This window comes from Varroa destructor, unplaced genomic scaffold (assembly GCF_002443255.2).
Source record: "Varroa destructor unplaced genomic scaffold, Vdes_3.0 BEIS01000007.1, whole genome shotgun sequence".
NCBI classification, from domain to species: Eukaryota; Metazoa; Arthropoda; class Arachnida; order Mesostigmata; family Varroidae; genus Varroa; species Varroa destructor.
Genome location: NW_019211460.1, coordinates 32,667,075 through 32,694,507, shown reverse-complemented (window position 1 = coordinate 32,694,507; position 27,433 = coordinate 32,667,075). Strand labels below are relative to the sequence as shown.

The 27,433-nt window shown below is 37.9% G+C and overlaps 4 protein-coding genes across 6 annotated transcripts; 1 reads left to right on the top strand and 3 right to left on the bottom strand.

The window, feature by feature from the left end:
* Positions 1-4,284: 4,284 nt before the first annotated feature.
* On the bottom strand, positions 4,285-16,215 carry LOC111253869 (UV-stimulated scaffold protein A-like). Its single transcript, XM_022814007.2, has 12 exons — positions 15,771-16,215; positions 13,115-13,221; positions 12,416-12,569; positions 11,699-11,965; positions 11,360-11,482; positions 10,796-11,032; positions 7,504-7,729; positions 6,787-7,283; positions 6,475-6,672; positions 6,056-6,274; positions 5,796-5,872; positions 4,285-5,387 (listed from the first exon to the last, which is right to left on the bottom strand). The coding sequence occupies exons 1-12, from the start codon at positions 15,777-15,779 to the stop codon at positions 5,297-5,299; spliced, it is 2,205 nt and encodes a 734-aa protein (XP_022669742.1). The 5' UTR covers positions 15,780-16,215; the 3' UTR covers positions 4,285-5,296.
* LOC111253871 (immunoglobulin domain-containing protein oig-4-like) lies at positions 7,765-10,583 on the top strand. 3 transcript variants are annotated; one of them, XR_015317835.1, is made up of 4 exons: positions 7,765-8,957; positions 9,151-9,300; positions 9,419-9,711; positions 9,815-10,583. XR_015317835.1 is itself a non-coding variant. In XM_022814011.2 (3 exons), exons 1-3 carry the CDS (start codon positions 8,787-8,789, stop codon positions 9,587-9,589), a joined length of 480 nt encoding a protein of 159 aa, XP_022669746.1. In that variant the 5' UTR covers positions 7,765-8,786; the 3' UTR covers positions 9,590-10,583. The 3 variants fall into 3 exon arrangements, 2 of the variants coding, with proteins under 2 accessions (XP_022669746.1, XP_022669744.1); XM_022814011.2 differs by having other exon boundaries at positions 9,431-10,583; XM_022814009.2 differs by having other exon boundaries at positions 9,419-10,583.
* LOC111253870 (methyltransferase-like protein 25B) lies at positions 13,323-15,774 on the bottom strand. The gene has a single exon (XM_022814008.2). It carries the CDS (start codon positions 15,533-15,535, stop codon positions 14,096-14,098), a length of 1,440 nt encoding a protein of 479 aa, XP_022669743.1. The 5' UTR covers positions 15,536-15,774; the 3' UTR covers positions 13,323-14,095.
* Positions 16,216-16,907: 692 nt separating the features above from the next.
* On the bottom strand, positions 16,908-26,190 carry Dis3 (exosome complex exonuclease RRP44-like protein Dis3). Its single transcript, XM_022814005.2, has 17 exons — positions 25,832-26,190; positions 25,183-25,340; positions 24,336-24,453; positions 23,951-24,097; positions 23,349-23,557; positions 22,661-22,874; positions 22,216-22,329; positions 21,957-22,039; positions 21,584-21,740; positions 21,235-21,453; positions 20,567-20,786; positions 20,083-20,227; positions 19,780-19,951; positions 18,875-19,080; positions 18,482-18,650; positions 18,070-18,363; positions 16,908-17,781 (listed from the first exon to the last, which is right to left on the bottom strand). The coding sequence occupies exons 1-17, from the start codon at positions 26,051-26,053 to the stop codon at positions 17,641-17,643; spliced, it is 2,988 nt and encodes a 995-aa protein (XP_022669740.1). The 5' UTR covers positions 26,054-26,190; the 3' UTR covers positions 16,908-17,640.
* Positions 26,191-27,433: the final 1,243 nt, after the last annotated feature.

Sequence of the window (27,433 nt, the reverse complement as noted above, 5' to 3'; positions counted from 1 at the left end):
ACGATGGTCGGCTACGTTCATTGACTTATTTTTGGCGAATATCTTACACTAGAAGATGCCTCTAATGTACATTCCCCCGTCCATTTTTGTCCTTTGGATCTCATGATCTAATCATTCCCTCGTTCGTTTTTGACACTCTAATTTCCATTCTTTGCAACGTCCAGATGCTGTACTTACACGCGAGGTCTTCTTGCCTAATCTCTTCACCAATTTTCGATAAATTTCCACGCCGCCGTGGCCTTCTACTTTGATCCATTATATATTGAGTCGACTAGAAGGTGCAGCCCCTTCGTAAAGGAGTATTTTGAGGAAAACAGGGCAGGAAAGCAGGGGGAATAGTCATTTGTTAAAGCCATGCCTCAACTTTATGTAGTCGGCCTCCCAAAATTTTTGCACAAACAGAAAATCACATGTGAAGTTTGTGTCTGGTTTCGACTAGAGGTTAGCATACAAACTGATGAGATATATTAATGCATACATTCTTCTAATAGCCCAATCCTTGCGAATACTATTGAAAGGATGAATATCGTCGCATTCGGCCATCACTCGAGCATAAAATCTACCGCGAATATTCTAGGGAGCAACAATAATCTTTCATTGTATTTTGCTATGAATATTTGTATAGAGAAGCATACTAATAAGTCTTGAAAAGATAGTAATTCATGTAGGAGGTGCAGTACGAGGCGATCTAGAGACTGCACGGAAATGAGCACATTGAGACATATACTCGAATTGAGAAGCCGATAACATACTAAATATCGCAGCAGGAACTTTTGAACCGTTAAAACGACAGTACGGACGTTTTCAAACAAAGCCATGTCCTTTTTTCCTTTTACTTTTTACGAACAGTAATATTGTCGTTATAAGCTATTCACGCTACCAGCGAATATTTCTGCGAAAAAAAACATTTAGAGTGCAGTTTGTATGAGTGCTTGGGTGCCAGTGGGCTAGAAACTGAAGATCTACACCAAAGTTGAGGCTCGACTTACTTCACACTCGGTATTCGTATATGCTGCTACAGTATCTGCATGAACACCTCGTAGAAATACCTGATGATGACTACAGGACGATTCTAGTGGAGAAAAATGCCAACAAGCCCGATACAAGTAAGCACTCGCTCCTTGATTTGATGACAACGGCATTTAGATTAACGATTATTTTACTTGTGTATGTATGTATATATATAACTGAATCGATTATATTTATCCGTGCCATACCTACTAAAGGCCTGAACTGTATCTGTTAATTGAATTTGGCAAATGTCGCCGCCGCAGTTTTCGACGTAGTAACATAGCAATTGGACGCTTTTGCACTAAGACCCATATAAATAATTAGCCCAATTCCAGCCCAGTGAAATTTTAATTATAAGTTGGCCTACATTTTGCCAGGAGAAAAATTGCCCACTTGACGTTGTAATTGTCTAACCAATTTGGAGACGATGCGCAGATCGAATACAGAAAATTTACTGCGCATATCTTTCGATGCCATGGATTATGGCCTGTTATTGTGACAACGATGTGCCACTTGGGACACGATACATATTTATAACACTCATTTGCTGCTGTCTTAATCGTGATTCATGCTACATTTATGATTCTACGTAACTTTTACACACTCATTTTTAGAGCAATAGTATATGGGTACAGAAATTGCTCGTTACATAGGATCGCTTTGTACGCCATGCATATGGAATGAGCTTTTATTTCGGCAGAGTTACCCCAACAATAATTATAGAAAACAGGATTATAAATAAACGTGTAAGCCTGCGGTACTGGCCCTGATTTTTGCTTTCTACCGTGCCATTTAAAGAGCGAATTAGTTCACGCTTCAGTTAATGACTAGCTGCGTGCCTGACTCAGTAAATATATAAACGCTATTTAATGAACTGTATGTAATTGTTATTGTTCTTCTTCTTTTTTGTCGAACCCGTTCGTTCTGCGCAATTTTCACTCATATTTTTTACCGGTTTTTCCTTACTTATCAGCTGTGACGGTGTGAAGTTCTCAGGAGATGTGGGTCCTTGCTGGGCTGGCCGCGGGCAAACAGAACACCTGCGTTTATGCTGAAGCAGGTCACGTAGCAAACCATATGAAACTGAACCGTGGACAATGATGGACGTCAAAGTTGCTCCTAACCAGCATCTGGCAAAACCCAATCTAAATCGAAAAGTTGCTTAAAAGACGCAATAGCAGACTAAGCCTATGCACCAGTAGTATTAAGATTAAACCGTACCGTAGTGTTACTTGTCATTGAATGTAAGCGTACAGATATTTGACTTTATCATTACTATAAACAAAAGTAACGACTTTTTAGACCTTGCATACGGACGTATGTAGTCTTCTAGAAGCAGAGACTGCTAGCTATTACGGAATGAGGCCCTAACGTTGTTTTCATATTTTTGTCGCTTCTTCAAGACAGATGACGATTGAATTCTTCGTTTATCACTTAATTTTTTATACGGCATTATAGGTTGCGTTATGTAGATGAATATCATATGCAAGATTAAAACGATCATTAATTAAGGTAATGCTACGCTTAATTTGAAAATGATATTAGGGAAAACGTGAAAAAGGAACGAAGACATAAAATTATCGATGGTAATAGCGTTGGCATGGTAGTGAAATTGACGCATGATGAAAGAGCTAATTACACAATTTGCCGTGAAGGTGGAAGTTTTATCACAAAGGTTGGCTAACGCTTTTTGTAGAAAACGTCATTAAAATCATTCTTTAGTTTTACGCATTCTATTCTGTTTTCGTTTTTTAATTTTTATTTTTTAGTATTGCGTATCGTTCTGACCGCATTTATTACATGCTGTTGAGATGAGGATGTATGGTCGGATCATTAAAGGGAAGTTAGATATTCCAGTAACGGAACTAGCCCTTCAGCGTGTCATGCCGTTGCCAAAGCAGACCTAACAGTGTGTTTTAACATGGGATTTATTCATGGTATCATGAGGCTTTTTCAATCCATTATGACGCGAAATATTTACTGCTAGAACTGACAAACAGATATATATTTTATACTATTGGCCACAGTAGCATAAAATATATCTCTAATCTACACACTTGCCAGTCACAAAACTAAGAGTATCTTCCGCACGGATACAGCGGTCCATACAAGATGTATCCGGTATGAGTTAGTAAGTTATCTACGTGATCAAATGCCTTTCATATCAACATACAAGAAGCATTTTGTTACTGCAGCTGTAAATACACAACTCATAATAGTAAAGTGATGCTCCCCGTTCCCGCTGAGTGCTGCTTATCAGTCGCATTTCTATAAAGTTAAAACATGCATTTAGTGTCCTCGAATAGAGCTAGGCGTTTTTATAGGACCATGGCCGACAATCAAGATATTGCTTTTGAATTGCATTACCTAGTATGCATGCGCCTTGATAGGCCTGAACAACAACATACGAGTGGCAACAACGAGTATGTAATTTAAATTTGAAAGAAAATCTGATCGATGTTTGTTAATATATATTATGAATACAAGCATAAATAAATAAGTACTCGGCATTTTGTGTATTTTATTTTGATCGTAGTGTGTAATGCATTAAACCGCAGGAAGACGTATCCACAAAATTTCTCCATCCAGGATTCACTAATTGTATTGCTGGACCCAAAAAAATTACTAATTTGCCTCCATGTACGAAGAACATAGGATCAAGATGAGAGTATCGGAACACTTCGCAGAATGCACTACTTATTTTCAATCTTAGGCATAGCGTTCACAGAAATTACGATCTTATTTTGCATGTAGCGAAATTTCTCTTTATTACGGATAAGTAAAGTTTCGCTGCTAGACTACTGCTAAAGAATCGACGATAAACGAAATCTAAATGTGCAAGAAGAAATTAGTCAGTCGTTCGCACTCTACCACAAAATTGTAGAGAAGTAGCAAAGAATGCTGGAAATGATGACTAAATTACATCGTGCATTGGTGTCGAGCAGGCAGACAGGTAGCCTTCAGAAAATTAAGTGGTTGTTCTATTTGCTAACTGAATTATACTCCAGGACCTAGTTTAAATTGCCTTAAAAATAACACGTTTTGAAAATTGCGAAGGCCTTTTTATGATGTCAAATTACACGCTCAATTTACCGAACGCTACTCCAGTCGATTTAAGCAAAGAAAAAATATTCGTTCCAGCTTACTTAAAGGGATTTGCGAAAGGTCGGCTGCATTGAGGACAATGATTATTAATAACGTATAAACTCCATATTTACGTAAGTAACAATGGAATCCTTTTGTTACAATTAGGCGAATAACGAAACATACAAATATGCCTGTAAATGCGACATCCATATGCATTTATTTAACGGCCAACCATGGCTTTAATAGTGGACAACTGAACTGAACAAAACAGTCTATAAACATGTGGATATTTTATTGGTACGTGCTTACTTTTGTTAATTGCTTTTTTATTTATTGTTTATCAAGTGTTTTATACTTTCTAAAAGCTTTTTTCTATGGTCTACAAGATCCATGCTAGAGAACTGTTTTGCCCAAATCACAAACCTTTTCATCTAAGATGGGTATGATGGCTGACAAAACACAAAACTTTCGATACCTGGTTTGTTTAAAATCTCTCCCTGATATTGAAAGGTTAACTGAGTCTATGGTTAGTATATGAAGTTTATTAAAAAACATTTAGTGGTTATCTGGGTTTATTATTTATGAGTTTTTTGTAAATGCGCAAATTACTCGTTGACAAGTTTGAAAAATCGAGGTAAGCGCATTGTCTAGATTGAAAATACTATATTAGTCAAGTAAGTCACTTTTGAGCAATATTATCCTCTATAGCATCCTTTTTGTGCAGAAGACGTCGACCCTGTGTTGTTTCTGCAATTTTTTGACTTGGATCGGAAACAAATAGGAGACATCGAACATTTTGCTTTTCACTACCCGATATACCCCTTTTTAAAATAAATTCAAGAACATCCTAAAGCACATTTGGGTCCGCTTCAACCGAACAAGACGATGACGGCGAGCTTAGAAGGTAAAGACCGGTATATAACACTTGAATGTCAATGAACAAAATCTAAAGAAGAAGAATAATAAGCTGAAATTACTACTATGTACTTATTAGCTTAATACAAATAGGCCTGCCTAGAAATCATATTCCTCATCATCATGCAAGGGTTCTACCTGATACACTGACATGGATGAACATAGATTTACTAAAATTACTATCAGTTTTTTATGAAAGCCATAATTATAAATTGTTTGTACATAGGAACTTCCAAAAAATCTACTGCGAGTGAGTTTTATTTTTTGGAAGTGAGTTTTATATTTAAGTGTAATTCCATTGGTCCCCAAATTTATCGTCGTATTTTCGGCTATCTAATGCATCCAGGGTGGCTGCGACTCGCATCACTGATGACCTGTTAACATAAAAATTCATATTAACATTAACAAAAGAATTCACTGTTAATAAACAATACTTGTTCATATATTGCAGCCATTTCTTTTGAAACAATGCGATACGTCAAACCGCGAAATATTAGCCTTCATATGACAATATATATTGTTTACAATGGGAGCGATGGAGATAAAGCATATACAGCTGAATGAGATTATGTAAGTATTAATAACGATAAAAACCAATCTTACTTGAAGCAAGGCACATAGGTTCATGCAGCATATTTATTGTCAGTTATTTTTTTTACTTTAATGTTAATAGTATTTTTAAATTAAATGCAGATACTAAACCAAAGCTAATATTAGACGTTAGCTTGCATAATAATTATATTTCTGAGCGTGTGAAATAACAGAATCGATGTTTTACTTACTTATTAAAGACTTTTCTCTCTAATCTTCGCCGGGCGGTGTTTTCTTCTTTTTTCACATCTGTAAGGCCACCCTTTTTCTGAAAAGCACAAGTGAATTGATAACACATTTTATTATCATTATTTTAACTCTAGTATACATCTTTGCGAGACACCCCTACATGCATGCACCAAAATAAATCTGTGCAAGTTAGTATGCTAGAAACATGTAGTGCTTTACATAATCTATTTAGTATCATACTTTTACTTTCTCCTTTTTCTACCTTTCTCTTTTTTTGGCCAGTCCCCCTTTTTGGAGGCATTCGTAGATCAATGCCAGTTTGAGCTTCTATATCCCGTAGCAACCCTGGGTCTTGCCAATCTAAAAGACCCGATCGTGACGTCATGTCACCCGAAGAAGTTGAAGGACTGTCAGCTGCACCTTCGTCATTGCTGGCTTTTCCTACTTTATCGCGGGCAATAATTGGACCATGAAACGGACACTACAAACGAGAGGTCAAAGCATATTCATCGATTTTAGAATACATTATTTAAACCTAAATGCATTCGAGCAAACAAAATTGACCTCTAAAAATAAAGGTAAGAGAAAAGGTTCTAGAATTTCATAATGGCGTTGTGTCTTATTATATTGTTAAAAATGCCAACGTTGTAAAATAAAATGTAGCCTAATTATATTGTCTACCTTGTACCGATCCTGCCGAGGGCACAACCGCCCTGATGGCAGTGGGGCTCTACAGCTCCACCGGACTGGCTCAAATGTTCCACTAAAGTCAATTTTTCTTTCTCGAAGTCTCGCTTCACCAGCCATCCTCTGTAGAGCGCTGATCTGGTCGTCATCACGAGGCTTATGAAAGCCATTGTGGGATTCAAACGGAATCACCTATAAAAAAAAAATAGTAATAGTATAAATCCGATCTAAATGAGTTTAATAAACAGGGAAATAGTATAATATCAGCATTTATTAGTGGGTAAACAAGGATAATCTGTAACAAACCTGAACAGCGGTCTCAAGCTTCTCATCCTCCCAATGAATGAGATCGATGTCGAAGTTCACTTTGGGGGCCCTCTTTAGCAGTTGATCCTTGCGGTTATTCTTTTTGGCATTTTGGTCACCCATAGCCGTTTCTGGCGGAAATTCTTTCGCTCTGGGTCGATCATTCTTGAAACTATGTGCAGTACTGCCTTTAGTACCTTCACTAACAGAACTGGTTGTTATTCCCATGAACTTTGATAACCTTTCTTCAGTCGGTGCATCAGATTTGCTTGTGACGGGTTTACTTTCCTGACGTGATGACGATGCTGCTTTATCTTTATAATGATTTGGTGCTTCCAACAACGAATTAGATTCTGCAATTCGCTTTCGCTTAGCTTGTTGAGAGTACCTCTCCACGATCTTTTTATATTGGGCTGCCCTTGAGGTCGGATCCGTAGTTTCATCGATAACATTCCGTTTTGCTTGAAGTGGTGGTTTTTCTGAGATTGGCTTGAGACCTACCGGTAAGCAATTAAGAAATCAATACTAAATTAAATAGTAACCTAAATGTTATCAAATCAATATTAACACATGTTCAATAAGCGACAGACACTAGGTGTATGAATTTCTAAGTTTTACTGTTGTCTTGAAGCCACCAGAAAGCAATATACCGACACAAGTCAATACGGATTATTCGTCAACGTCCAAAAAGTAATCATGATGATTCTAACAACTAACCATATTCCTCTCTTCTGTGGGATGGAATCAATGTCTCGATGTCCTTCTGCTCCACCTCTTCAAAGTCATCATCTTCGTCTGAGGTATCTCCTCCCTGCCCTGTTGTACGCACTGGAGTTTCGATTTTTAGATCATTCAGTTTACATTTAAGGCGTTCCATTTTCTCTTTGAGATCGATCAAGTACTTTATGTGATAAGTCGATGCGCCGTGGAGCTTGCTCAACGTCTGCAAAAATCCCCAACGGATACAAGGATCTCTCTTTAGAGTGACGACAGTGGCTATAAAATTGCCATCATCCCTTGCTAAAAGACTGACCTGATGTTGATTACATAGGGAAACAACGACAACAACAATCAGCCAGCCCTCTTGGATCTGGAGCTAACATATTTCGGTAGTGAATTCCTAAATGGATCTTGATTCTAATTCCAGATCGGCTGGCCGATTTTGAATCGTACAATATATTACGCAAAATGTCAGAGAAATCGGGTCTACACTGTGGATACATAATAAACATGTTATCAGATATTATATTTTTATTTTGTATGTTGTCACTATTTGTCTCGGTCTTTTGGTGAAAGGTACTCATTTCTTCAATCTCAACGTCACATTTACATCGATCATGTTGCTTCATGTAACCGATATTAAAACATTTGGCAATATATCGCATGCATGCAGTGAATCTGCCAGAGATACAGAAGCTCATCGAACCTTTTCTCACCTGGTGATAGTAATTTTGGGGCAATAGAAACAGTCTCAAAAGAAGAGGCCTCTGACCTGCTCCCGAGTCTCACAAGTGCCACAGGTACCTCAGTCTACCGTCAGCCTCCACGGAAGGCATGTATAAGAAAAATATCTCGCTGTTTCTAACCATCGTAGACAAGAAGACCCAAGTCAGCACGCAGATGAAGCTGTTTACCTTTGTTCGGCGCAGCACTAATCAAGATGTACGTCAACGCGACAAAAAACACTCTCCTAATGGGTGACAATCCGTTCGCAGAGTGTACAGGCTGTAAGGAGTATAACCGTTGATTGCAAAAGAAGTATTGCTAGAGGGCACGCAAGCACTGCCCATATCGACGTATTCTTAACGAAGAGATGATCGCCTTATTCTAAGTACTTGGAATGGTGTCAAAGATCAGTACTTGCGAATAGCTACAATCTCGGCCTTCGCATGCATAACGCATTCTAAGAATATTATTGACCATTTCAGCAGAAACAGTGAATGCTCAGCACCAGGTATCTCCATATTTTACGGTGATTAAATATCTGTAAGTGTGCTATAATGCGCCCGTTATACGGTTTGGCTGTGACCGCCCTGATCTTTCTGGCAGCCATTCAACTTGTAGGAAGCGCCAAGGGGCGAGGAAGAGGTCGTTCTCGGAAAGGCTCGGGAAGTTCGAGATTTATCTTCTTCCAGAATACGAAAAGAAAGGATTACTACGACAACCCAAATGTAAGATCACAAAAGTTTCGTGTTTTCTGCTAAAAAAAATTGCGTACCACAGAGCATAGTTCTACGATAGGCCCTTAACCCGATTATGAGTAACTTGCTAAATGCTATATACCTGTCTGACTATAACATGAATAGCTGAATTGAACTTCCCGGTGCACAATAATTGCAAAATTACTCATCGCATTATTTACAGGGAGCGGTTATAGAAAAAGCATCTCACTTCGATTATGAGTTTTTCCTGGGGCACAAGATTGTTTTTGTGTGCGTTGCAAAGGGTCTGCCGCGACCGAAAATAACTTGGTTCAAAGACGGAGTGGAACTGCAAGCGCATCCATATTCTCAGGTATCTTAACACATGAAGAAAAGCGACTTTCAGAGTGTTGCTAATTAAAGGATCTGTCTATTACCGTCATAATACTATTGCTGTTGCGATGATGATAATAAAAGCACTTGTCTAACAGTCTACCTTTCAGATCTCGGAATGGCAACAGCAAGAGAATAGGATTAAATCCAAACTAGAAATTGATCCAGCGCGCCAGATGGACTCAGGAAATTACGAGTGCCAAGCGGATAACAAATATGCCATCGATCAGAGATCATTCCGTGCTGATTTCTCTTCGCTGCCTAGTTAGAGTAATGCACACGTTGCCAAAGTGCAACACATACAGTTGTTGATAGCTCGAATTGAACGGAACTCGAGAAATCAATTGGATAAAAACAGGAAACCTTCAAAGTAAAAGTCACTTCTATACTGGTAAGTATGCTCACGATATTTAATGTTCAAAATAAATTGGCAAGGATTTGAAATAGAACCAGGGGCTCATGATGACATTGTAATTTGTCCCAATCCTCTACAGAGAGTAGTGCCCTTGAGCCTGTAAAGTTCATGATGACTACGGTTGCAAATGTACAAATGTACATGGTGAGAAGCAAATTGGAAGAACAAGGAACAAGAAAATATACCTTCATTCTACAAGAGCAAAAGAACAGCAATGCTAACCACGTCATATAGACGATTTGCTCGACTGTTACTTAGTACCAAAAGATGCATACAGTAACTTACATTATTTATATCCGAATATAATGGTAACACTTTGTTATTTATTTATTATTATATTATTGTTATTATAATATTATATTATTGTTTACTCTAATATTTATATAATCTGCATTAGTGTTTTTATACTTCATAGTTACAATTTACAATTTAGTTATTGTTCGATAGACATGACGTACAGGGCAATACCCGTAAATCAATGTCCTAGTCTAGGCTTACAACATTTCGATGCCATAACTGCACATAACATGGGAAACGCCCCATTATAATATTACTCAATGATCCATATTTTTTAATAAAAATAAATATTATTTTACCTTAGTTCCAAGTATCAATAAAGAAATCATAATATGTATTGCACAAAGAAGATTGAATAGTTACACAAAGTGTAAAAATACAACGAATCTTAGGTTACTACACATATATTATGAATCTGTGATAGACATTATCGATTTAGAGACATAACCAGGTGTAACTACGACAACAGCATAAACAGAAACAACCTATTGTTATCGTCAACATATTTTGGTGCAAAATAAAATCAACTGAATAGCTCTTCTTTCACGTAATTGGCACTTATATTTTATTAAGTCAATGTATGCCAGTATTTAAAAATAGAAAACAAATGATATAAAAAAGAGGAGGGGCGGAGTCGTTCCTCAATTCCTTTAATCGCACAACGCGTATCAGGCTCGTCTAGCTCCAGACGTCATTCAAGATTATGGATCTATGCAGATGCCTAAGCAAGTAGAGGTTATAGAAAGATTGTAACGTTCATTACCTTTAACCACTTCTGAACGAGAGGTAGATGTTTATCCGTTAACATCTGACTGAACTCCTTAAGATTGGCTATTATATCGGTGTTTTCTGGGCCCTCCATTATTCGCACGGTGCGATCCACTTCAACGACCAAGTTGAAGTTAGCTGGTATACCCCGTAACCGCAGTCTGTCCGAGCGACTGCCGGGCGCATCGTTACTGGGTCCCGGTTTATTTAAGTCAGCCTGAGATGACACAACCTAGAGAGCAATGTGTTTTTTTTAATACCACAAACGCTTTTTTACTTTGCCACCTACATATATCGATGTATAACAAACACTTTGTATACTAAACGTCGCATTACGTAAGTCGACTTACATACGTAAGCCCGGTACGGTATAGCTATCAACTATGAATGAAGAAGCTTAATACAAAATATTGAAATATTTAGGAAATAATACATTTAAGTCACAATCGCGGCTTATTAAATAAACTAAAACTAATCTGATATTCATAATCACCAGGTTTTTACTTTGAAGAGACCTCACAGACAGATCAATATGTAAAATACATAATATGATATAAACCTCAAATGGATCATCAACTGATGGAAGCAAAAGTTGAATACAGTTTTCAAGTTCGATGATATTTCCTTCAAGAACATCTTTTTGATTATCCACCTCGACGCATATTACTCTAGCTCGTTCGGCCTAAAAGAACATAAAAAAAACAAACATCTTTATAGTCTGGCTTTTTAGATGTGCTAATTCTACTGTAGTTTATTTTACACTTTAAAAAAATGTATGACTGATATTGCGTCTACAATACTCTACAGGACAGAACATGGAACCAATCAAGTCATATTTATTCTATATTTACCTGACCTCGCAGCACCCATCTTACATTAAACGCGGCTTGTTCCTCACCTGAATGTTCTCGCGATAGCGTCTGCCTGTGATGTCTGCTTGACTTGTCACTGCAGTCTCAGCCTGTCTTTGAACAAAGTTCCATTCAACGCGTTGACAGTTTTCCAGGTAATTTAGCGCAAGCGTGAGACTTTTATATCCACTCTTAAACTCGTTGTGCCACTCTTGCACCAAACGAAGTGTCATCATTTTAAGCTCTTTAGCAGCGCTTTTCGGCGGGGGTAGAGGATTGTCGCGATCTGTCTCCACGGTCTGCTCTAAAAACATCTGATGCACGACGTGAGCCAACCGACATATCAAAAAATAATACATTTCAATAAGCTAATCACGAAGCTTATGTGTCTGTGCCTTTAGTAGAAGCAATACACAGTACATAAAATTAGTTACAAGCAGGTAATAATTCAAGTCCAATCCAACTTTTTTTTAAATAAGAAGTCGGCGCTATGGGATATGTGAGGAAAGGCATTGCCGATATCCAGCCTCAGTCAGAGTTTCGCGTGTTTTTTTTTGTACTGGGACTGTAACTAAATAAATTATTTTTACCTTATCCATAGAGAACAAACGAAAACGACAGAAACGTAGAGGTCTGTTAGTTCATGTACGTGCTCTAGCATGTTTTGCAGTTGCGGCGTTAAATTGCATCGGTTTTTGCTGTTCGGTTTGACTGAGACGACCTCAATTACGTACATGTAATATTATCATCTTGATTTATCATACCTGAAATTTGTCGAGTAAAATTGTGCGAAACAGATGGGACCGTCTGAAAAGCTGATCGATGATTTGAACGGCTGACAGCCTGATCTCGGCATGATCCTTTTCAAGTTGGGTGCTTAACAGATAGAAGACGTGTCGGATGTGATCATCCGAAGTTCTGCACAAATAAGCCCAAATGCCATGATCCTTATTGTAAACTAACATTTATTTTATGATGTATAGCTTAATTACCCGGCTACAGTCATGCAGACTAAATCTTTAGAAGCATGTGCTAACCAAGCCTCGTTAGCTTGCCATAAGTAGAAACTAAGAAATCTAAGTCAGATCATTGAATTGTAAACAAGTGCACTGCAAGATAGATATTTTAATCAAAATAAAACTATATTTTATTAAACGGAACTCTTTATGGTTTTAGGTTTACCGTTTGAAATTACTATTAGGCAGTCTGCTAACGCAGTTGCCTAACCTGAATGACAACCGAGATGGAAGTTAGGACACGGTTCTCCATTCTCATTTCCCCGAGATGACAACCATCGCTTAATTATCTACTAATATAGCTATCAAAAATAAGCAATTGCAAGATAAAGGCTAAAACAAAATCAGTTGTAGATATCCTACTGCCCTACAATGGTCTCAAAGTTATTAAAAGAAGAATATATATATATATATACATATACCCTACCGACATTTTTAGAAACCCACCGAGCTATCTTCTTTAACTCTTTGAGGCTGGCCTCGTTCAGCTGTCTCCGGCCCGTCGTAGTCAGATCCTCGATAAGGGCACCGAGCCGAGCTCGTTGCTCCGAATTCTTCAAGAATATCACATTATCCGTATACAGCAAAGAGTTCGATGTACCTCGAACAGGAAGAGAGAGTGAACAAAAACCAAACAAGAATAACGCTCGCAAGCTTATTGGTGAAAATGTCATTTTTATTTTTATTGGAATCAGATATATAAGGTTATCTTCATATGATGATGTTCAGTCGAGGTTTTACGTAAGTACGAAATCATTTAGCGCTAACCAGTGATTAGCAAATCAACAGGACAAAATCAATAGAATTGTTGAGTACTGTGTACAGCATATATATGCCATACACCCTCTTTAATTTTGTAATCTGTACTTTCCGCTTTATTTGTAATTTAATACTGAAATGGTAATATGATGTCGCTCTTTTTCAGCATCTGACGACTAGTTATATTGTAAAAAACAACATTACCAAGAAACAACAACTGAAGAGCAACAAACAAATATTTTTGAATAGCAAACGTCAACACAAAATGCAAGAATATCATTAATATTTATTCAATTATGTTATACCCCTGTTATACTAATTCCACTTAGACTGACTGCCAGACAAACCCTCACACATGAGCTTTCAATTATTTCAACATAATGTAGTCACTAGACATTTTTTACATATGGAAACAATTCCTGTGGTGTTAACCACGTTCGTTTAATTAAATAAATATCGTATACATATATTTATTAAAATCTACTCCGTAGCTCGTACTTCCTCCCATTAGCTAATCAGCTCGTACCAGGCACATTGTTCCCTAGATTTCTGGTCGTGACGTCAGCACCCTCTAAAAACTGATTATGTCCTATTACAAAAATATATGGGAATTTGAGGCATCCGATTATTAAAATAGCTTTGCTCATATTCTATATAGATAAGTAAGATTTACTTCTTTATAGAAGCGATAACATGGCATCTGGGTGATATTGTTGGCTCGAACAGTGGCACGTAATCAACATCGAAACCAGCTTCGAGCAAATACATTATTCGATCCATCTGTAGCAGGCTTTCGATCGCCGGAGCGATGCATAATCGCAACGCGAAAAAGGTCGCCACGTGCATCCACTGGTCCAGGTATCCGGCAATTTCTACCGAGCTGAACTCTTCTTCAGGAATTACGTGGTTGACCTTTTTCAGCGCCTTGACCGCGTACTCTTCAAACGTCAACCCGCTTGTGTACTTAACATTAGCAAGAGCTGTGTGTTTTAATTCCGGATTGTATCGGTCGATTAGCACTTCAAGAGCGCCTCGAAATGAGTGAAGACGTCCTTTCTCAGGGTCTTCCTCCAGTAGCTTTCTAATGTAGGTCTCAATCGAGTGGCACGCCACCTCCTTGGCCTCGTAGCTTAGCTGTTCACTGCAAAGCGTATCACTTAGCGGATATAGATGATGAATTTTGTGATAACAACAGCCAACCGATACGAGTGCTTTTACTTGAGGACTTTCGCGAAACAGTCGAAACATGGTGGGTCCAAGATCTCCGCAAGTGTGGAGGCCAATCAAACCAAACTGCACAGTCGGATCCTTCCATGCTGTGCGTGTGACAAACTCGACATCCTCGGCAGCTGTGGTTACTCCGATTGTTCTCTCGAGGTGAACCGGTGGTAGAAACTCCTGCGTGACAAAGCCCGGCCGCAGACGTTCTCGATATTTGGCCCGTCCCAAATCTCTAGTTACCTTGCCATCGAACACCTGCGCCTTGTCTACAAGCGCACCCTCCGCATCGAGCGTGGCCACACGCAGCCCATAGCCGAAGCTTAGAAGCCGCGATAGATGGCCCTGACCGCCGCCAACATCTAGAACGTGCGTGACGCCTTTACTGTCAGTGCTGCCTTGCGATTCGAATAAACCGGCCGCCAACTTGGCGAGCCGACCGATTTCGTGGCGTTTTTTACCCTTCATATGGCGCTTAAAGGCAGTGGTCAGAGAGTAGCGAGTGTCCTCAAAGGCGTAGTTGTCCATTTCAGCCCGTGTAGAACAAACTACTGATCGACGGCCCATTGGTAGTATTTTACATAATCTCAGAAACGCGAAAAACGAAAGCGGTGGCACCTTGCTTGGAAATCTGGGTTGACCCTCAAGAAAGCAAGCAATTTGTGGAATAGTCACTTTGTCGAGCAGGGAGCTCCATCCGCGGGGAATATACTGCCAATGCTTGCACAGAAAAAAATCAAGGACGAACGCGTCGATTAGCCACTGATGTTCGTGAAGGAATCTGCACAGCAATTTAGAATATTTTTGTATATCGGGAAGATCGGCTGGGGTAAAGTGAAACGCCTTTCCCAATGACATAGCTATGTTTGGTTTCTTCCACGAATGAGGCATTTTATGAAACTATACGAAGGCTCGAAGGTCTTTCGCACCCAATTAGATGTTGCGAACTCGTTTTGAAGCAGATCAGTGCCAATTACAAGTTACAGATGATGTGATCATTAAGTTTAATGAATAACGCCATTCATGACGTTTGCTCTCGCATGCAAATCCATTCTTTCATAAATTCACTGTCAATTTGAATATAGACGGAAATGATTTTATTTTAGGTAAAAGAAAGGTGGATCACCTCAGACATAGCTGGAAGGTAGTTCGTGCAGTCCGCTTATACCGAACTAATGAAACGAGGTGAGCATTCGAGTGCCGTCAAACAGATGCTTGCATCCGGATGTGTCCATGATGAGTAACGTTGTGCAAAGGGTCTTTCTATTTATTTTTTCTCATAAAAACGTCCTTCACAAACGAAGGTACTTTAACGATGTCTCACTGAGGACACTAACAACTTCTTAATTATTATTCATCTTCCTCCAAACTGTACATTATGCCGGAACCATGTACCGACGGCGGCCAAGCAAGATTTATCAGTTTGTCTGTTTAGTAACATAGCGTCTACTGTAAGTCCATTTAGGGGAGAGGGTTAAATAATGATTGTTTTGCTGGTCCTTGATGCGGCTGGAACGTAGCAGAAAAGTGCTATATGTTAGAAAATAAGTGCTTTGAACGAAAACACGTATATAAAATAAAAATGTGTGAAGAATAAAAACACTACTCTAGCGCATCAGCTTTTTAGCCCTTTTCATTCTGGCGAGCCGGATTTAATATTGAATATCGATAGATTTCCTTGTACTAAAAATATTGATAATTAAAAAATTACCACTGGTTCAGTTATTATATCCTATTTTTTTTTCCCACTATTTGCAGAAAGGTTATATTTACAGCGTATGATTTTAGTATAGGACTAATAAGTTTACATATGTGGCAAGAGTGATTGGCAAGCAACCAGCGCGTACATAAGCTACATAACGCGGGTTTACACATAAATCATGAATCAGTCCTATCCGTTATATCTTTCAACACTGTCCTTACCACATTAACGATCTATTGATATCCAGAAGTTAAACCTGTAATCTTAAGTAATGCCACAAAAACACCATATAGAAATAAAAAAATATTTCATAATCATTCTTCCATTAGTGATTAATCATTCAGATTTTCCCGTGGGTGACTCAGCATTTTAGTAAAAGCGGTAAAACATTACTATAGAAATCGCACTTTTACGCTGTTTTTTTTAAATCACACTGTGTCACACTTTCACTAATAATATTCCTAGATATAATCTGACTTATTTTGCGATAAACGAATCTAATGCCTACCTATACATATCTTGCGTCACAACCTTGTTTTTTTTGAATAAAAAAACGTTGACTTAAATTAGCTCAATTTATTACAAAAATAGGTACGAGAGCAGAACATATCACTTGTGTTCTTACCTATAAGCAATAGAGCATTTTTCCGTTTACAAACGTTCAAATAGTGAGCTTAAATAATTGCATACAAAAAGGACCTTTTGAACTCACACTCACTCTCCCGAGAAGATCCCATTTTACTCAGCTGGGACCTGAATCCAGAATACTACCGTTCGATTGTAGTAGTATGTCATTTCCAGCAAAATATATTTTAAGCAAAATATATTTAAAAAATATATTTAAGTGACAGTTGTTGAACAAACAAAGCTTCACATAAAGCACACCAGGATTGCGACTGCGTTATTATTATAATCAAAAACAAAATGAAACATCATTCTTACATTAACCATAAACATAAAATTCTTAAATAGTCCAGTAATTATAAGTATCCTCACCTAACGTTTTTACTATCGTATCATCGACTATGACATATGTACCGTCCAAAAATAATGGGTCGCATATTTTGAGGATCATTGGATAATCGGCACCATTCTAATTCATAACTGGGATAGAAATGCTCTTAGAACAAAAACAGCAGTATTAATACAAACATTATTCTTATGACATCATTGGTATATATCGTTACTTCGATATATATAATAGAAATGTATAAGAAATACGAGTGTGCTTGTATATACATAGTCAGATACAGGAGAAATAGTAAACGTTTCTCCATGAAGATCTTTTGAGCTATTATTTGTTAGTTTTTGCGACTTTTCCCTTCTGTTTTCGAGCTGCTGCTTCGGATTTCGCCGGATTCTTTTCCAAAGTAGGGTTTTCTTCATTAAACTGAACTTTTTCTTTCTTCACCTGTTCAATACTATACCCTGGAATCTACAAATAATCAAGAGGTAGATCATTAGATAAAACAAGTGTATTTTAATATTTATTAAAACGTTATTTGAGCAACAATTCATTTCAGAGCTTTGGAAATGCTTGACAGAAATGAAAACCTTAAATGGCAGTGATCTACGAAATATTAAGCTAGCAAAGAAAACAGTTGCAAGTCCATAAAATACGAAGGTCTATTATTTCATACATTTGAACGGACCTTGAAATCTCTAACGCCTTGTTCAAGTAAAATTAAAAGAAAAAACTAAAGAAAATTTAAATGATACTTACGAACGGATCGACTAAGTCCACGACGACCTTTTGGTGCTGTATATTGCTTCGATCGAGTGAAACACGAACTGTGACACGCTCAAATTGGCGGAGAACAACTCCCTTAGCGGCTTGCGTGCAGCGCTCCTCATCATAGGTGAAAGGTATCGTAACTCTTGGTTGAGCAGTACCTGGCTTGTCTTTTACATAGAGCGTGCATTCCATACCAAACTTTGGCAGAAGAATCTGTAGGGCGTTTTCGCGCACAAACAGAATGTAGCCCTCTTCATAGGCACACTTTTCTCGGAAATATCTCTGAAAATGACAGCATATATAAATGTGAAACGGAGAACAACCTGACAAGAATATAGAAGCACACCTGAGAGGCATGAGTTGTTATTAACAACAACGACAATCAATTTGGCATTCCCACCTGTGTGTACAGTGACATAGAGGCTCTTCCTGCATATTGAGCCATCTTATGACGGTAATTGAGATTGTTGCAAAGTACTTGTGAGCGATGCTTATCCAGAAGATCAGGATAGGTGGCGTCAGCGGATATGGTTACGGCGAGTAAACGATGTACCATCAAATCGGCGTATCTAAAAGGAATATGCGTGCAAAGAACTGAGTCCACTCGGGTAATATGGAAATGTATCACGAGGCTACACACAGCGATTATCTCTAAACACATATATAATATCCCAGACCGCTTGCTTACTAGTGTATGTGTGGATCAGCCGCTAGTTCCTATGTGCTACGGGAATAACTCTATTTCTTACGAATTAAACAAATGCAGCACATTTCAAGATGTGCTTGGACCTACCTTCGGATTGGTGAAGTAAAATGCGTGTAGTACGGCAACGCCAATCCGTAGTGCAGGAAATCGGCTTCGGCGACCGTACCTGCACAAAAGTATATGGCTTGAGTCATACACCTCGTTGCTACCATTCGTAACATCGTGTTAAAGAACGGATCGTTCGGCTCGTCTGCAGCATCCAGTGAGTCAGCCAGCTCCTTTCCACTTGTCACCTAAAAAGGCCAGTCAATGTTTTTTTAATTTAAATTTATTGATAAAATTGAGATAAACAACATTTCTCATGCTTACACTGCCAGCATTGACAACCTGGCTTTTGAACGCTAGTAACTCTGCTTTTACTTCAAAAATGTATTCCTGAGGATATTCGTAGTTATACGTCCAAAACCGCGTGACGCATTACATTATACGGCTTCATCAATGTAACGAAGTGTATCAACAAAAAGGGTTGTTAACAGCTGAAAATTCAAACCTTTAGTTTCAGCCAAACAGGAAAGGCTTTGAGAAATTTGTCAATCAGCAAAATTAAAATGGGCTTGATTTTTCGTCTGTCAAAATTTGCAAACAAGGGCAATTATCTTCCTCGCCTCCATAAACACCAATGTACGTTATCTGTTTAGTTATAAAGGTAATAGATATTTAGAATATATATGAGTAGTCTACAGGTTTGTTCACTGTTAAATTTTTATTGAAAGAAATTTACAATTCTAATAAATAACGCTGCATGTATTATGTGGTGAAATCAAGAAATATGATGCAAATTGAATAATTTAATATCTGCATTGTAGTAAAACTTCTACCACCTATCAAGAACCCCTGTAGCCTTTATCTACAAGCTTCGAGCTGATGAAACGCCTCTTTTAAGCTCAACTTATTTAAAGTAAAAGACTTAAAATTAAATTATTTGTTTTTACCTTTACGGTAAATCCACGTGTGGCGGCAGCTCTTACGAGAGGATCAAAGTTACCCACAGGAGGAATCGGATGTCGTCGCAGAATGGCGCAATGAGATAATTCACGATAAATTCGTTCAGCCACAGACTTGTTTGCCAATAACATAAACTCTTCAACCATTGAATTAGTTTCTCTGGAAAATACACACATAGCAAAATAAGACATCAGCGTAACACTAGGTAACATGGTGTTTATGGATTAATTTAGGTATTCATCTAACCGATCCAGAATGACATATCTAATAGTTATGTAATAGGCACTTACAGAAGTTCTTTAGTCTTCACGTCAATGGGATCGTGCGTTTCCATATCAATTTGAAACCGAACTTCAGTTGACGCCAAACCCAGTGCTCCATTGGCGATTCGTTCTGATTTTAACTTTTTCGCCAACACGTTTAGTAAGCGAAGACCTAAAACATAGCCGAAAGTAATATTAATAGCAGGGCAGTATGAAAGCTGCGTCACCAATTGTTGAATCCTTGTTGTTATTAAAAACGCAATTTTAAACACATTTAACAGAACCTGTTAATAAATAACTATTTTCGTAGTGAAGTGCTAGTATGTATTTGTCATAAAGAAAATGTGATACACTATTCTATATATATTGACCTTGTCAAAATAGAGCTACAAGGATAGCATGCTTAAGGGAAAACCTTTACACCATACTACTTGCACCGTAAATATAGCGTCTAACAGATGTTCAAACTAACATCAAATATGTAAGGGAAAATACTGTATATTTTTCTAACCTTGGGTAACGTCATCATTTCGGCCCTTATCGTCAATCATTGCTTGAGCCTCAGCATATGTGAGTGATGCCTTGTTTCGAATTATACTTTTGTGGTAGTGAGTTGATACTATTTTAGCGTCAGGCGTCATCTCAAACATCGCCGAAAAAGCAAAACGATCAACTTTGGAACGAAGTGAGCATAGATTTGAGCTGAGCAAATCAGGAATCATATCGATGCGCTAAAATAAAATGTGAAAAGTATGATTCTTCTCAAGAGAGAGCTTAACTTGTTAGAAATAAGTTATGCCACTAAAATCTTAGCCTAGCCACCATGCCCTTTCGCAAGTCACCAAATATCCGGAATAAAATACCAAAGATATAAATCTTAACCTTATTTGACGACCATCTCATATGGACAGCTCCTTATATGAATTTTGTCTTAATGAATATTCATTTAAAAGGGTGGTTTCATAAACGAATAACACAGTTGCCATAGACATCGCAAAGTTGCAGACGATTGTCTTTGCATGTTATATGTTTAGTGTAACTAAAAAGGCTCTGTTTTCCTTAGAAAAAGTACAAGTTATTTTTCTATATCGAAATTGATGAATAATAAAAGTAAATGACTAACAAATATTAGTAATTATTATTACGCATTTACGTAGCAGTTTTATACGAGCAGTCTACCTGATCTACGAGATAAACTGTGGTTCCTCGATCCGCGGCCTCTTTGTCAATGGCCGTTCCTGGTCTAATAAAGTGAGATACGTCGGCAATATGAACTCCAACTTCGATGTTTCCATTCGGCAAATGACGCGCATGCAAAGCATCGTCGATATCTGTGCAGCCTGGGGGGTCGACAGAGCAAATTGGCACGTCTCGAAGGTTTACACGCTGCTTTTCGTCCTGTAAGAACATAAAACAGACACCCATCAAGTTGCGATTACTTCTTCGATGACTAGAGATAGTCTAGATAGATACGATTAACGTAGTCTCCCTCTTGCTAAATATCGTGAATTTACGTATATTTTTTAACCTCGGAAGTGACTATCCAAGGCATCTTCGGTAAGCAGTTAAGAACAGCTGTTGAGAACGGCTGATGCGGAATGTCGTGTTCAAGCAGAAGGACTTCATTCTCCGTTTGTCGATCGCCAATTTCTCCTATCGTGCGCACATAATGGCCCAATGGATATCTACAAAGCAACATGACATATTTGAGGGTGAGTTGAATTGAGTAAAAAGCATTGGCTTTTCGTTTTCTAATATTAAACATTTAAGTGAGAAAGAGTCGCATTATACAGCTAACATCCTTATTTATAGACATCAAAATGTGGTTAATGAGACACCTGAACAATATGCCAAATAAATATTTTTTATTATATTAATGTGCTATTTGTTGTGTCACCGACCTTGAGTGACGAGGCCAACTGTCGATGGCGACAACAATTCTTTTGCCTGCGAGAGTCGGCGCCTGGCGTGTTTCGATTCGAATCTAAATTCAGAGAGATACATGATATTGAACTAGATTTTAACACTACATCATATCGTTTTCTTCTCATCTATTGAAACATTTAAATGGCACAACCAACTGATCGTAAACATAAGAACTGTCGCATCCTATCCTCATAACGAAAAACTTGTCGCAGGATATTTTCGATGTATACCTACCTTTGGGATTTTCTTTTCGGCTGGCACGAATAGATGCTTAGTTGCCTCCTTGATTGCGCTAGGAGCAAGGATTCCACAGTAGGGGCGCCACTTACGTCGCAAGATTCCGACCACCTGAAGATAAATACAAACACTGTGATAAAAACGTCGAGTAGAGACGTTATTATTTAAATATGCTATAGAGACTAACATGATATTCGCACTACAGGACACAATAAGTGGTTTGATGTCAGGGCATAAACTTCCGCTAAATGAACAATCTCTCAATAGGAATTTCATATTAAGTTCTTACAATCTCAGTATGTATCAAACACATACGCATTTGGGCACAAATCCAAATAGGCGTACGCTTAAGCTTTTTGCTTTCATAAGTGACTGTCTTTAGAAGAAGCATGTTAAACTATAACGCTGTTGTAGCGTGATCAATAGATTTTTGTTCACTAGCCTTTGCTGTCGGCATTTTTTTCACTCCTTTTTCCGTTTTACTTTCCCTCAGGACCCGTTCAAGAGCTCTTTCTCGACGAGCTTCATCACCATCGTCGTCTTCTTCATCGACCTTATCTGCCTCCTCGACTTCATCCTCAAGTACAACGGATGAGGGAGTTGCCCATTCGGACTCGGCTAGCAACTCTACTACAACAGTGTCATCTTGTACGGACCTATAAGAAAATTCCCAAAATATTAATAAATCATAGAAGACAATTGTAACTGTCGTATTGTAGAAGAAAATGCATTAATCCATAATGCATTAATACATCCAAATGGATTTATATTATTTTCCTTTTTAGCAGATTCTTACATCACATTAAGCAGTTGCTATATAAATTACTGCCGGTTTGCTTATAATATTGTTGCTGTTCCTTTTCTAACAAAACATGAAAAAAATCAATATAGAAATTGATAGAAGTAATAATAAAAAACTTGGATCGTTTAGACGCGGAAAAACCATATCAGGAGCAGAAGTGGATAAAAGAACTAATAAATTACCGAATTCTCCAATTACTGCAATTGTCACTACAAATAAATCGTACTAAAAGCATGTGAGGTAACAACTGTATTATAAATTTGATTATCATTAATAAATGTACCATGTTCATTAATAATCTCTAAACCTAAAAACCTAAAGAAAGTACCTGTTAAGATTCATGAGGCCCTGTATAAGCACCCTATCTGCCTCATCTTCATTGTCTACATCTCCAAAACATACATAGCCTTCAAGATAATTTTCTCGTGACGCCATGAATTTTCCTGCGCGAAGTCGTCCAGCTCTTATTCCAGACTGCAGAGCTGCTGCTGTCAGATGTTCAGGGTACATAAACTTCTTTGAGGCTACAGGATCTCCCTAGAACATAGTAAAAATTATCTTATTGGCCCCTAAGAGAGAGCTGAAAAGGCTCTGTAGATGGTAAAAATAAAACGTATACTGTACAAATACCATACATGATATTAACTTTAAAACCCGTGTGAGTAATTTGTAGAAGTTATTAAACTGACGCATCAGTTAAAGAAGAGCGCAAATTGCATTCATGTGACAGCAATAAATAGGACCCGTATGGCCTCTGGCAAGTAAGCCTACCTTGTGCATAATCAGCTTGCGGAGGATATTGTAAAAGAATTACTAGCGCGTTGAGATTGTTTAAACAATGGTAGATAATGCTCCGCTGTATATTGAATGGCAGGACTCAATAAACTATCGCACTAGACAAACAGTCAATTATATCAATACTATTAGTACCTCTCCGGATCCATCCTGCCCAATAACAATCTTGTCCAAAAGTTCCGGCTTATTCATTCCTCCCACGTACTCCTTGAGGGTGAAAGCTGTTAAACCCTCTTTTTTCGCCAAAGCCAAGCACGCTCGATTATCGGTTATAAGGACGACCTATCGTGAATAAAGACAACATTGATTATAATTAATGCTTTACCTTCATAGTTCTACGTTCCTTAGACCTAGTTCTAAGCTTAGTAATGCTTCGTTAAAAGGTAAAGTTAATACACGACGCTCTACTTTCAGCTTCAACGTTCATCCAGTAAAAGTCTCCATATTTCATGCAAAACAAAGTATAAAACATCGTGACGAAATCATCCTTACATCAAATCTCGGCGTTGGTCATGCCTACCTTAATGGCCAATCCCTGTTCATTGAAATGATTTTGAAGGAAATGGACAACACGCCTGACGGCTCGATCATTTCGGTCATTAGCAGATTCTCCTGGAAGCCGTTCCACGTAAGTGTCCCTGAGCGCAATTGGCAGAGAGGGTAAAACACGAGAATGAGTATATGTAGCTTAAAAAGAAAACGTACTGACTCTGATTTATTATCAGTCTATATTTGGCATATATATATATGTAATAATTACGTGCAAATAAAGGTTAAAAAAATGTGTTTTACAGTCTGTGGCAAATTAAAGAAGTAAGGCTGTAGGGTTAGCAGAACTGTGAATGAATGGTGCATTATGAAGTACTGCCACCTGCTAAAAAAATTGGTTAGGACCTTGTCAACAACTAACAATATTACAACAAGGCATTGAAAAAGAATCGGTTGAGACTAGTTAATAAATAAGACGTCACCTTCCACCATGAGAATGCCAAAACGTACATATATTAGCTGGCCGGCGAACATTGAAAGAACTTGGATAGGAAATTCTATTACATCCGCCGCATATTCGGGTTTTGCAATTAGACAATAATCTATTTCGATTTCCGCAGAATTTCCTTAATGGTAGTCATTTAGTTACTTTATTAGACAGTAAAAGATCACTGTCACAATTTTTCACCTAGAAACAGGCGACGTTTTACTGTAATGGGATTATGGTGTCATTCGACAAATGGTACTAGGTCATCGAATGACATAACGCATATTTAGTTTCATAGTAGTACTTTATAATACGAAAAAATACTTCAATGGCTTAGAAATGATCAATATCTTTCCAGCAACCCAGTACAGAGAGTATAAATTGTTCTTACTTATGATGTTCATTAACGAAGCAGTGGAAATGTCTGCTTTGATTAGCCATGACTTCTCGGACGGCATTGTACGCTGGCGCGTGACGATGTCGCAACTCCTGGATCACCGTCTGAGCGACAATTACGTTGCGGAAAGAATCGTCCTTTAGGACATCCATCTGGGATCAATGTAACATAGAATCAACAATTATTAGTCAGAATTGCACTACCTCACATATAGAGCTATTGAGTTTTGTGGCAATAGATAAATCAAACTGATGAAGGATTGCTGATTAATTTACGATTAATACCCCTATTGCACTGCAAACTGGCTATTTGGTGCCTAAATACAGATAGCATTTTGCTTGAATGAAGCTATACGTACCCGGATTAAAAAAGACGTTTCAAATTTCATACATTTTGTGTCATTAAAAGATTGAGCTTTGTAGGCACATACACGTATTATGTCTTTAAATATGATATTACGGAATATATCCGGCAGTAGATTGAAGATAATTCTTGAATACAACTTCCGATATAAATATAAGATAGCTACTTACTATTAAAGTTCTTGAATAAGGTCATATAACTTAGTTGCTTTGCGTTGAGCTTTGTTTTTTGCCTTTAACTTTTACCGTTGAGAAAACTGATTGAAAAAGAAATAGCTTACCTGATGGAAAACAATGTTCGTATCCGGCACAACATAATGAGGGTAGCTAACCACTTCACTAGCACTTTTAAAGTCTTTTTGCAGAGGTTTCGCGCAATTATCGTTGCATTTACAACATGCTCCCGAACCGCAGCCAATATCCTCGCGAAGGTAGTGCTCTCTAACAATCTTCAGAATATTGCCTCGCTTAGTCTTACGTATAAACACCTTTTGTGTTAACATTGTGCTGCATTCATAAAACTAGTCCTTCGCGTTCGCATTTACACCAGTGAAAGAGCACGGCAACACAAAACAAAAAAATACTACGGACCGCACATGTGACAAGATCCCACTTTGTTTTTGTTTATACTTTTCGCACAGTCGAACATCCTCACGCTGTCGTCTGCTTTAAAAAACAACAGCGAAGGGGAGCGCGAGCGCCACTGAAGGGCGAAAGTATGCATGACAACTTGGCACCAAGCACGTTATCACAAATGTATTTAAGAAATTAAAACCAGTATGAGGTCAAATCACAATAAAACTGTATTTACGTAACTATAATAATATAGATGACAAAGCAACGTAATTTCTTTTTGAGTACAATAAGGCACGAAGAAGATTACTAATATGCTTACCGGACACAAATGTTGCACAATGCAACTACGAAATAAATATAATTACGTTTGTGCTTAACCTCCGGTCTTGCCTTAAAGGTACCACAAAATTAGTATAGTTTCTAATATGTGAGGTTATTTAAAAAGTTAGAGCAAAAATAAAGAGTCCAAAACATCTTTAGTCTTTTCGACGGGAATATCCATATGATGCGATCAATCTTAATTAGCTGCCCTTACTAAATTAGGAGTTGTTTCAAGGCCACGTTATGATGATCTACACGACAAAAATTTGCTATACAAGTAGTGATAGATATAATACCTATGTTGCCGTTTTTTTTATAACAGCTGGTTTAGATGGAGTAAATTTGTTTAGCCCTAAATTGTAGATTTAATAGGTAACTAAATGATGGAAAATTTCACTATAATTTTGCCTTTATTAGACTTTCGAACAAGATCTCTTTTGCAGAGATAACTTCATACTTTTTTTTAGTAATCAATGCAACTTCGATATAGCATCTGCACACTGATATGTGTCTCTATAAATCGATCTTAATCTACGGATATACGATTTGTATAAAATAGAAATGCTATATTTAATGCTAAAAGACACTGTAGTACATCTGGAACGCTATCAAGTCGAAAAATATGGGGTGCTAGTGAGGTGGCCCGTAACGACAGGTGCTTACATCAGGGTTTACTTCAGTAAAAGGAGACCCGGTCGAGTTTATGGCCAAACTAAATTTACGTCATGGTCGTCACTATTGGTGTTAGCATAGCGATATCAAGGAAATTGCTTCGACATAATCATTCATATGTGCAGGTTCCTGCTTACGTGAACAGGTAATAACGAAGTGAATGACCGATACTCCTTAAGAAAATTCATGTACAAATACAAGACCTTAAACACCAGTTCAATCACACGAGCTGAGCTGACGCGCATTACCAATAATTTGTCCGCTGGGTTTTGTCGTTTAGGTACTTACAGTCTGATTCAAAATTTATGAAAACA

What these genes read in the sequence shown, in the direction of transcription:
- LOC111253871 (XM_022814009.2), top strand. Translation starts at nt 8,787, where the DNA reads ATGCGCCCGTTATACGGTTTGGCTGTGACCGCCCTGATCTTTCTGGCA. An exon ending in ATTACTACGACAACCCAAAT is followed by an intron (nt 8,958 to 9,150) that starts GTAAGATCACAA and finishes CATTATTTACAG; the next exon opens with GGAGCGGTTATAGAAAAAGC. An exon ending in AAGCGCATCCATATTCTCAG is followed by an intron (nt 9,301 to 9,418) that starts GTATCTTAACAC and finishes CTTGTCTAACAG; the next exon opens with TCTACCTTTCAGATCTCGGA.
- LOC111253870 (XM_022814008.2), bottom strand. Translation starts at nt 15,535, where the DNA reads ATGCCTCATTCGTGGAAGAAACCAAACATAGCTATGTCATTGGGAAAG.
- LOC111253869 (XM_022814007.2), bottom strand. An exon ending in CCACAGAAGAGAGGAATATG is followed by an intron (nt 7,284 to 7,503) that starts GTTAGTTGTTAG and finishes GCTTACCGGTAG; the next exon opens with GTCTCAAGCCAATCTCAGAA. An exon ending in CTGGCCAAAAAAAGAGAAAG is followed by an intron (nt 5,873 to 6,055) that starts GTAGAAAAAGGA and finishes TGTGCTTTTCAG; the next exon opens with AAAAAGGGTGGCCTTACAGA.
- Dis3 (XM_022814005.2), bottom strand. Translation starts at nt 26,053, where the DNA reads ATGTTAACACAAAAGGTGTTTATACGTAAGACTAAGCGAGGCAATATT. An exon ending in GGCCTCATGAATCTTAACAG is followed by an intron (nt 22,875 to 23,348) that starts GTACTTTCTTTA and finishes ATTTTCTTATAG; the next exon opens with GTCCGTACAAGATGACACTG. An exon ending in TTTACTTCACCAATCCGAAG is followed by an intron (nt 18,651 to 18,874) that starts GTAGGTCCAAGC and finishes TATTCCTTTTAG; the next exon opens with ATACGCCGATTTGATGGTAC.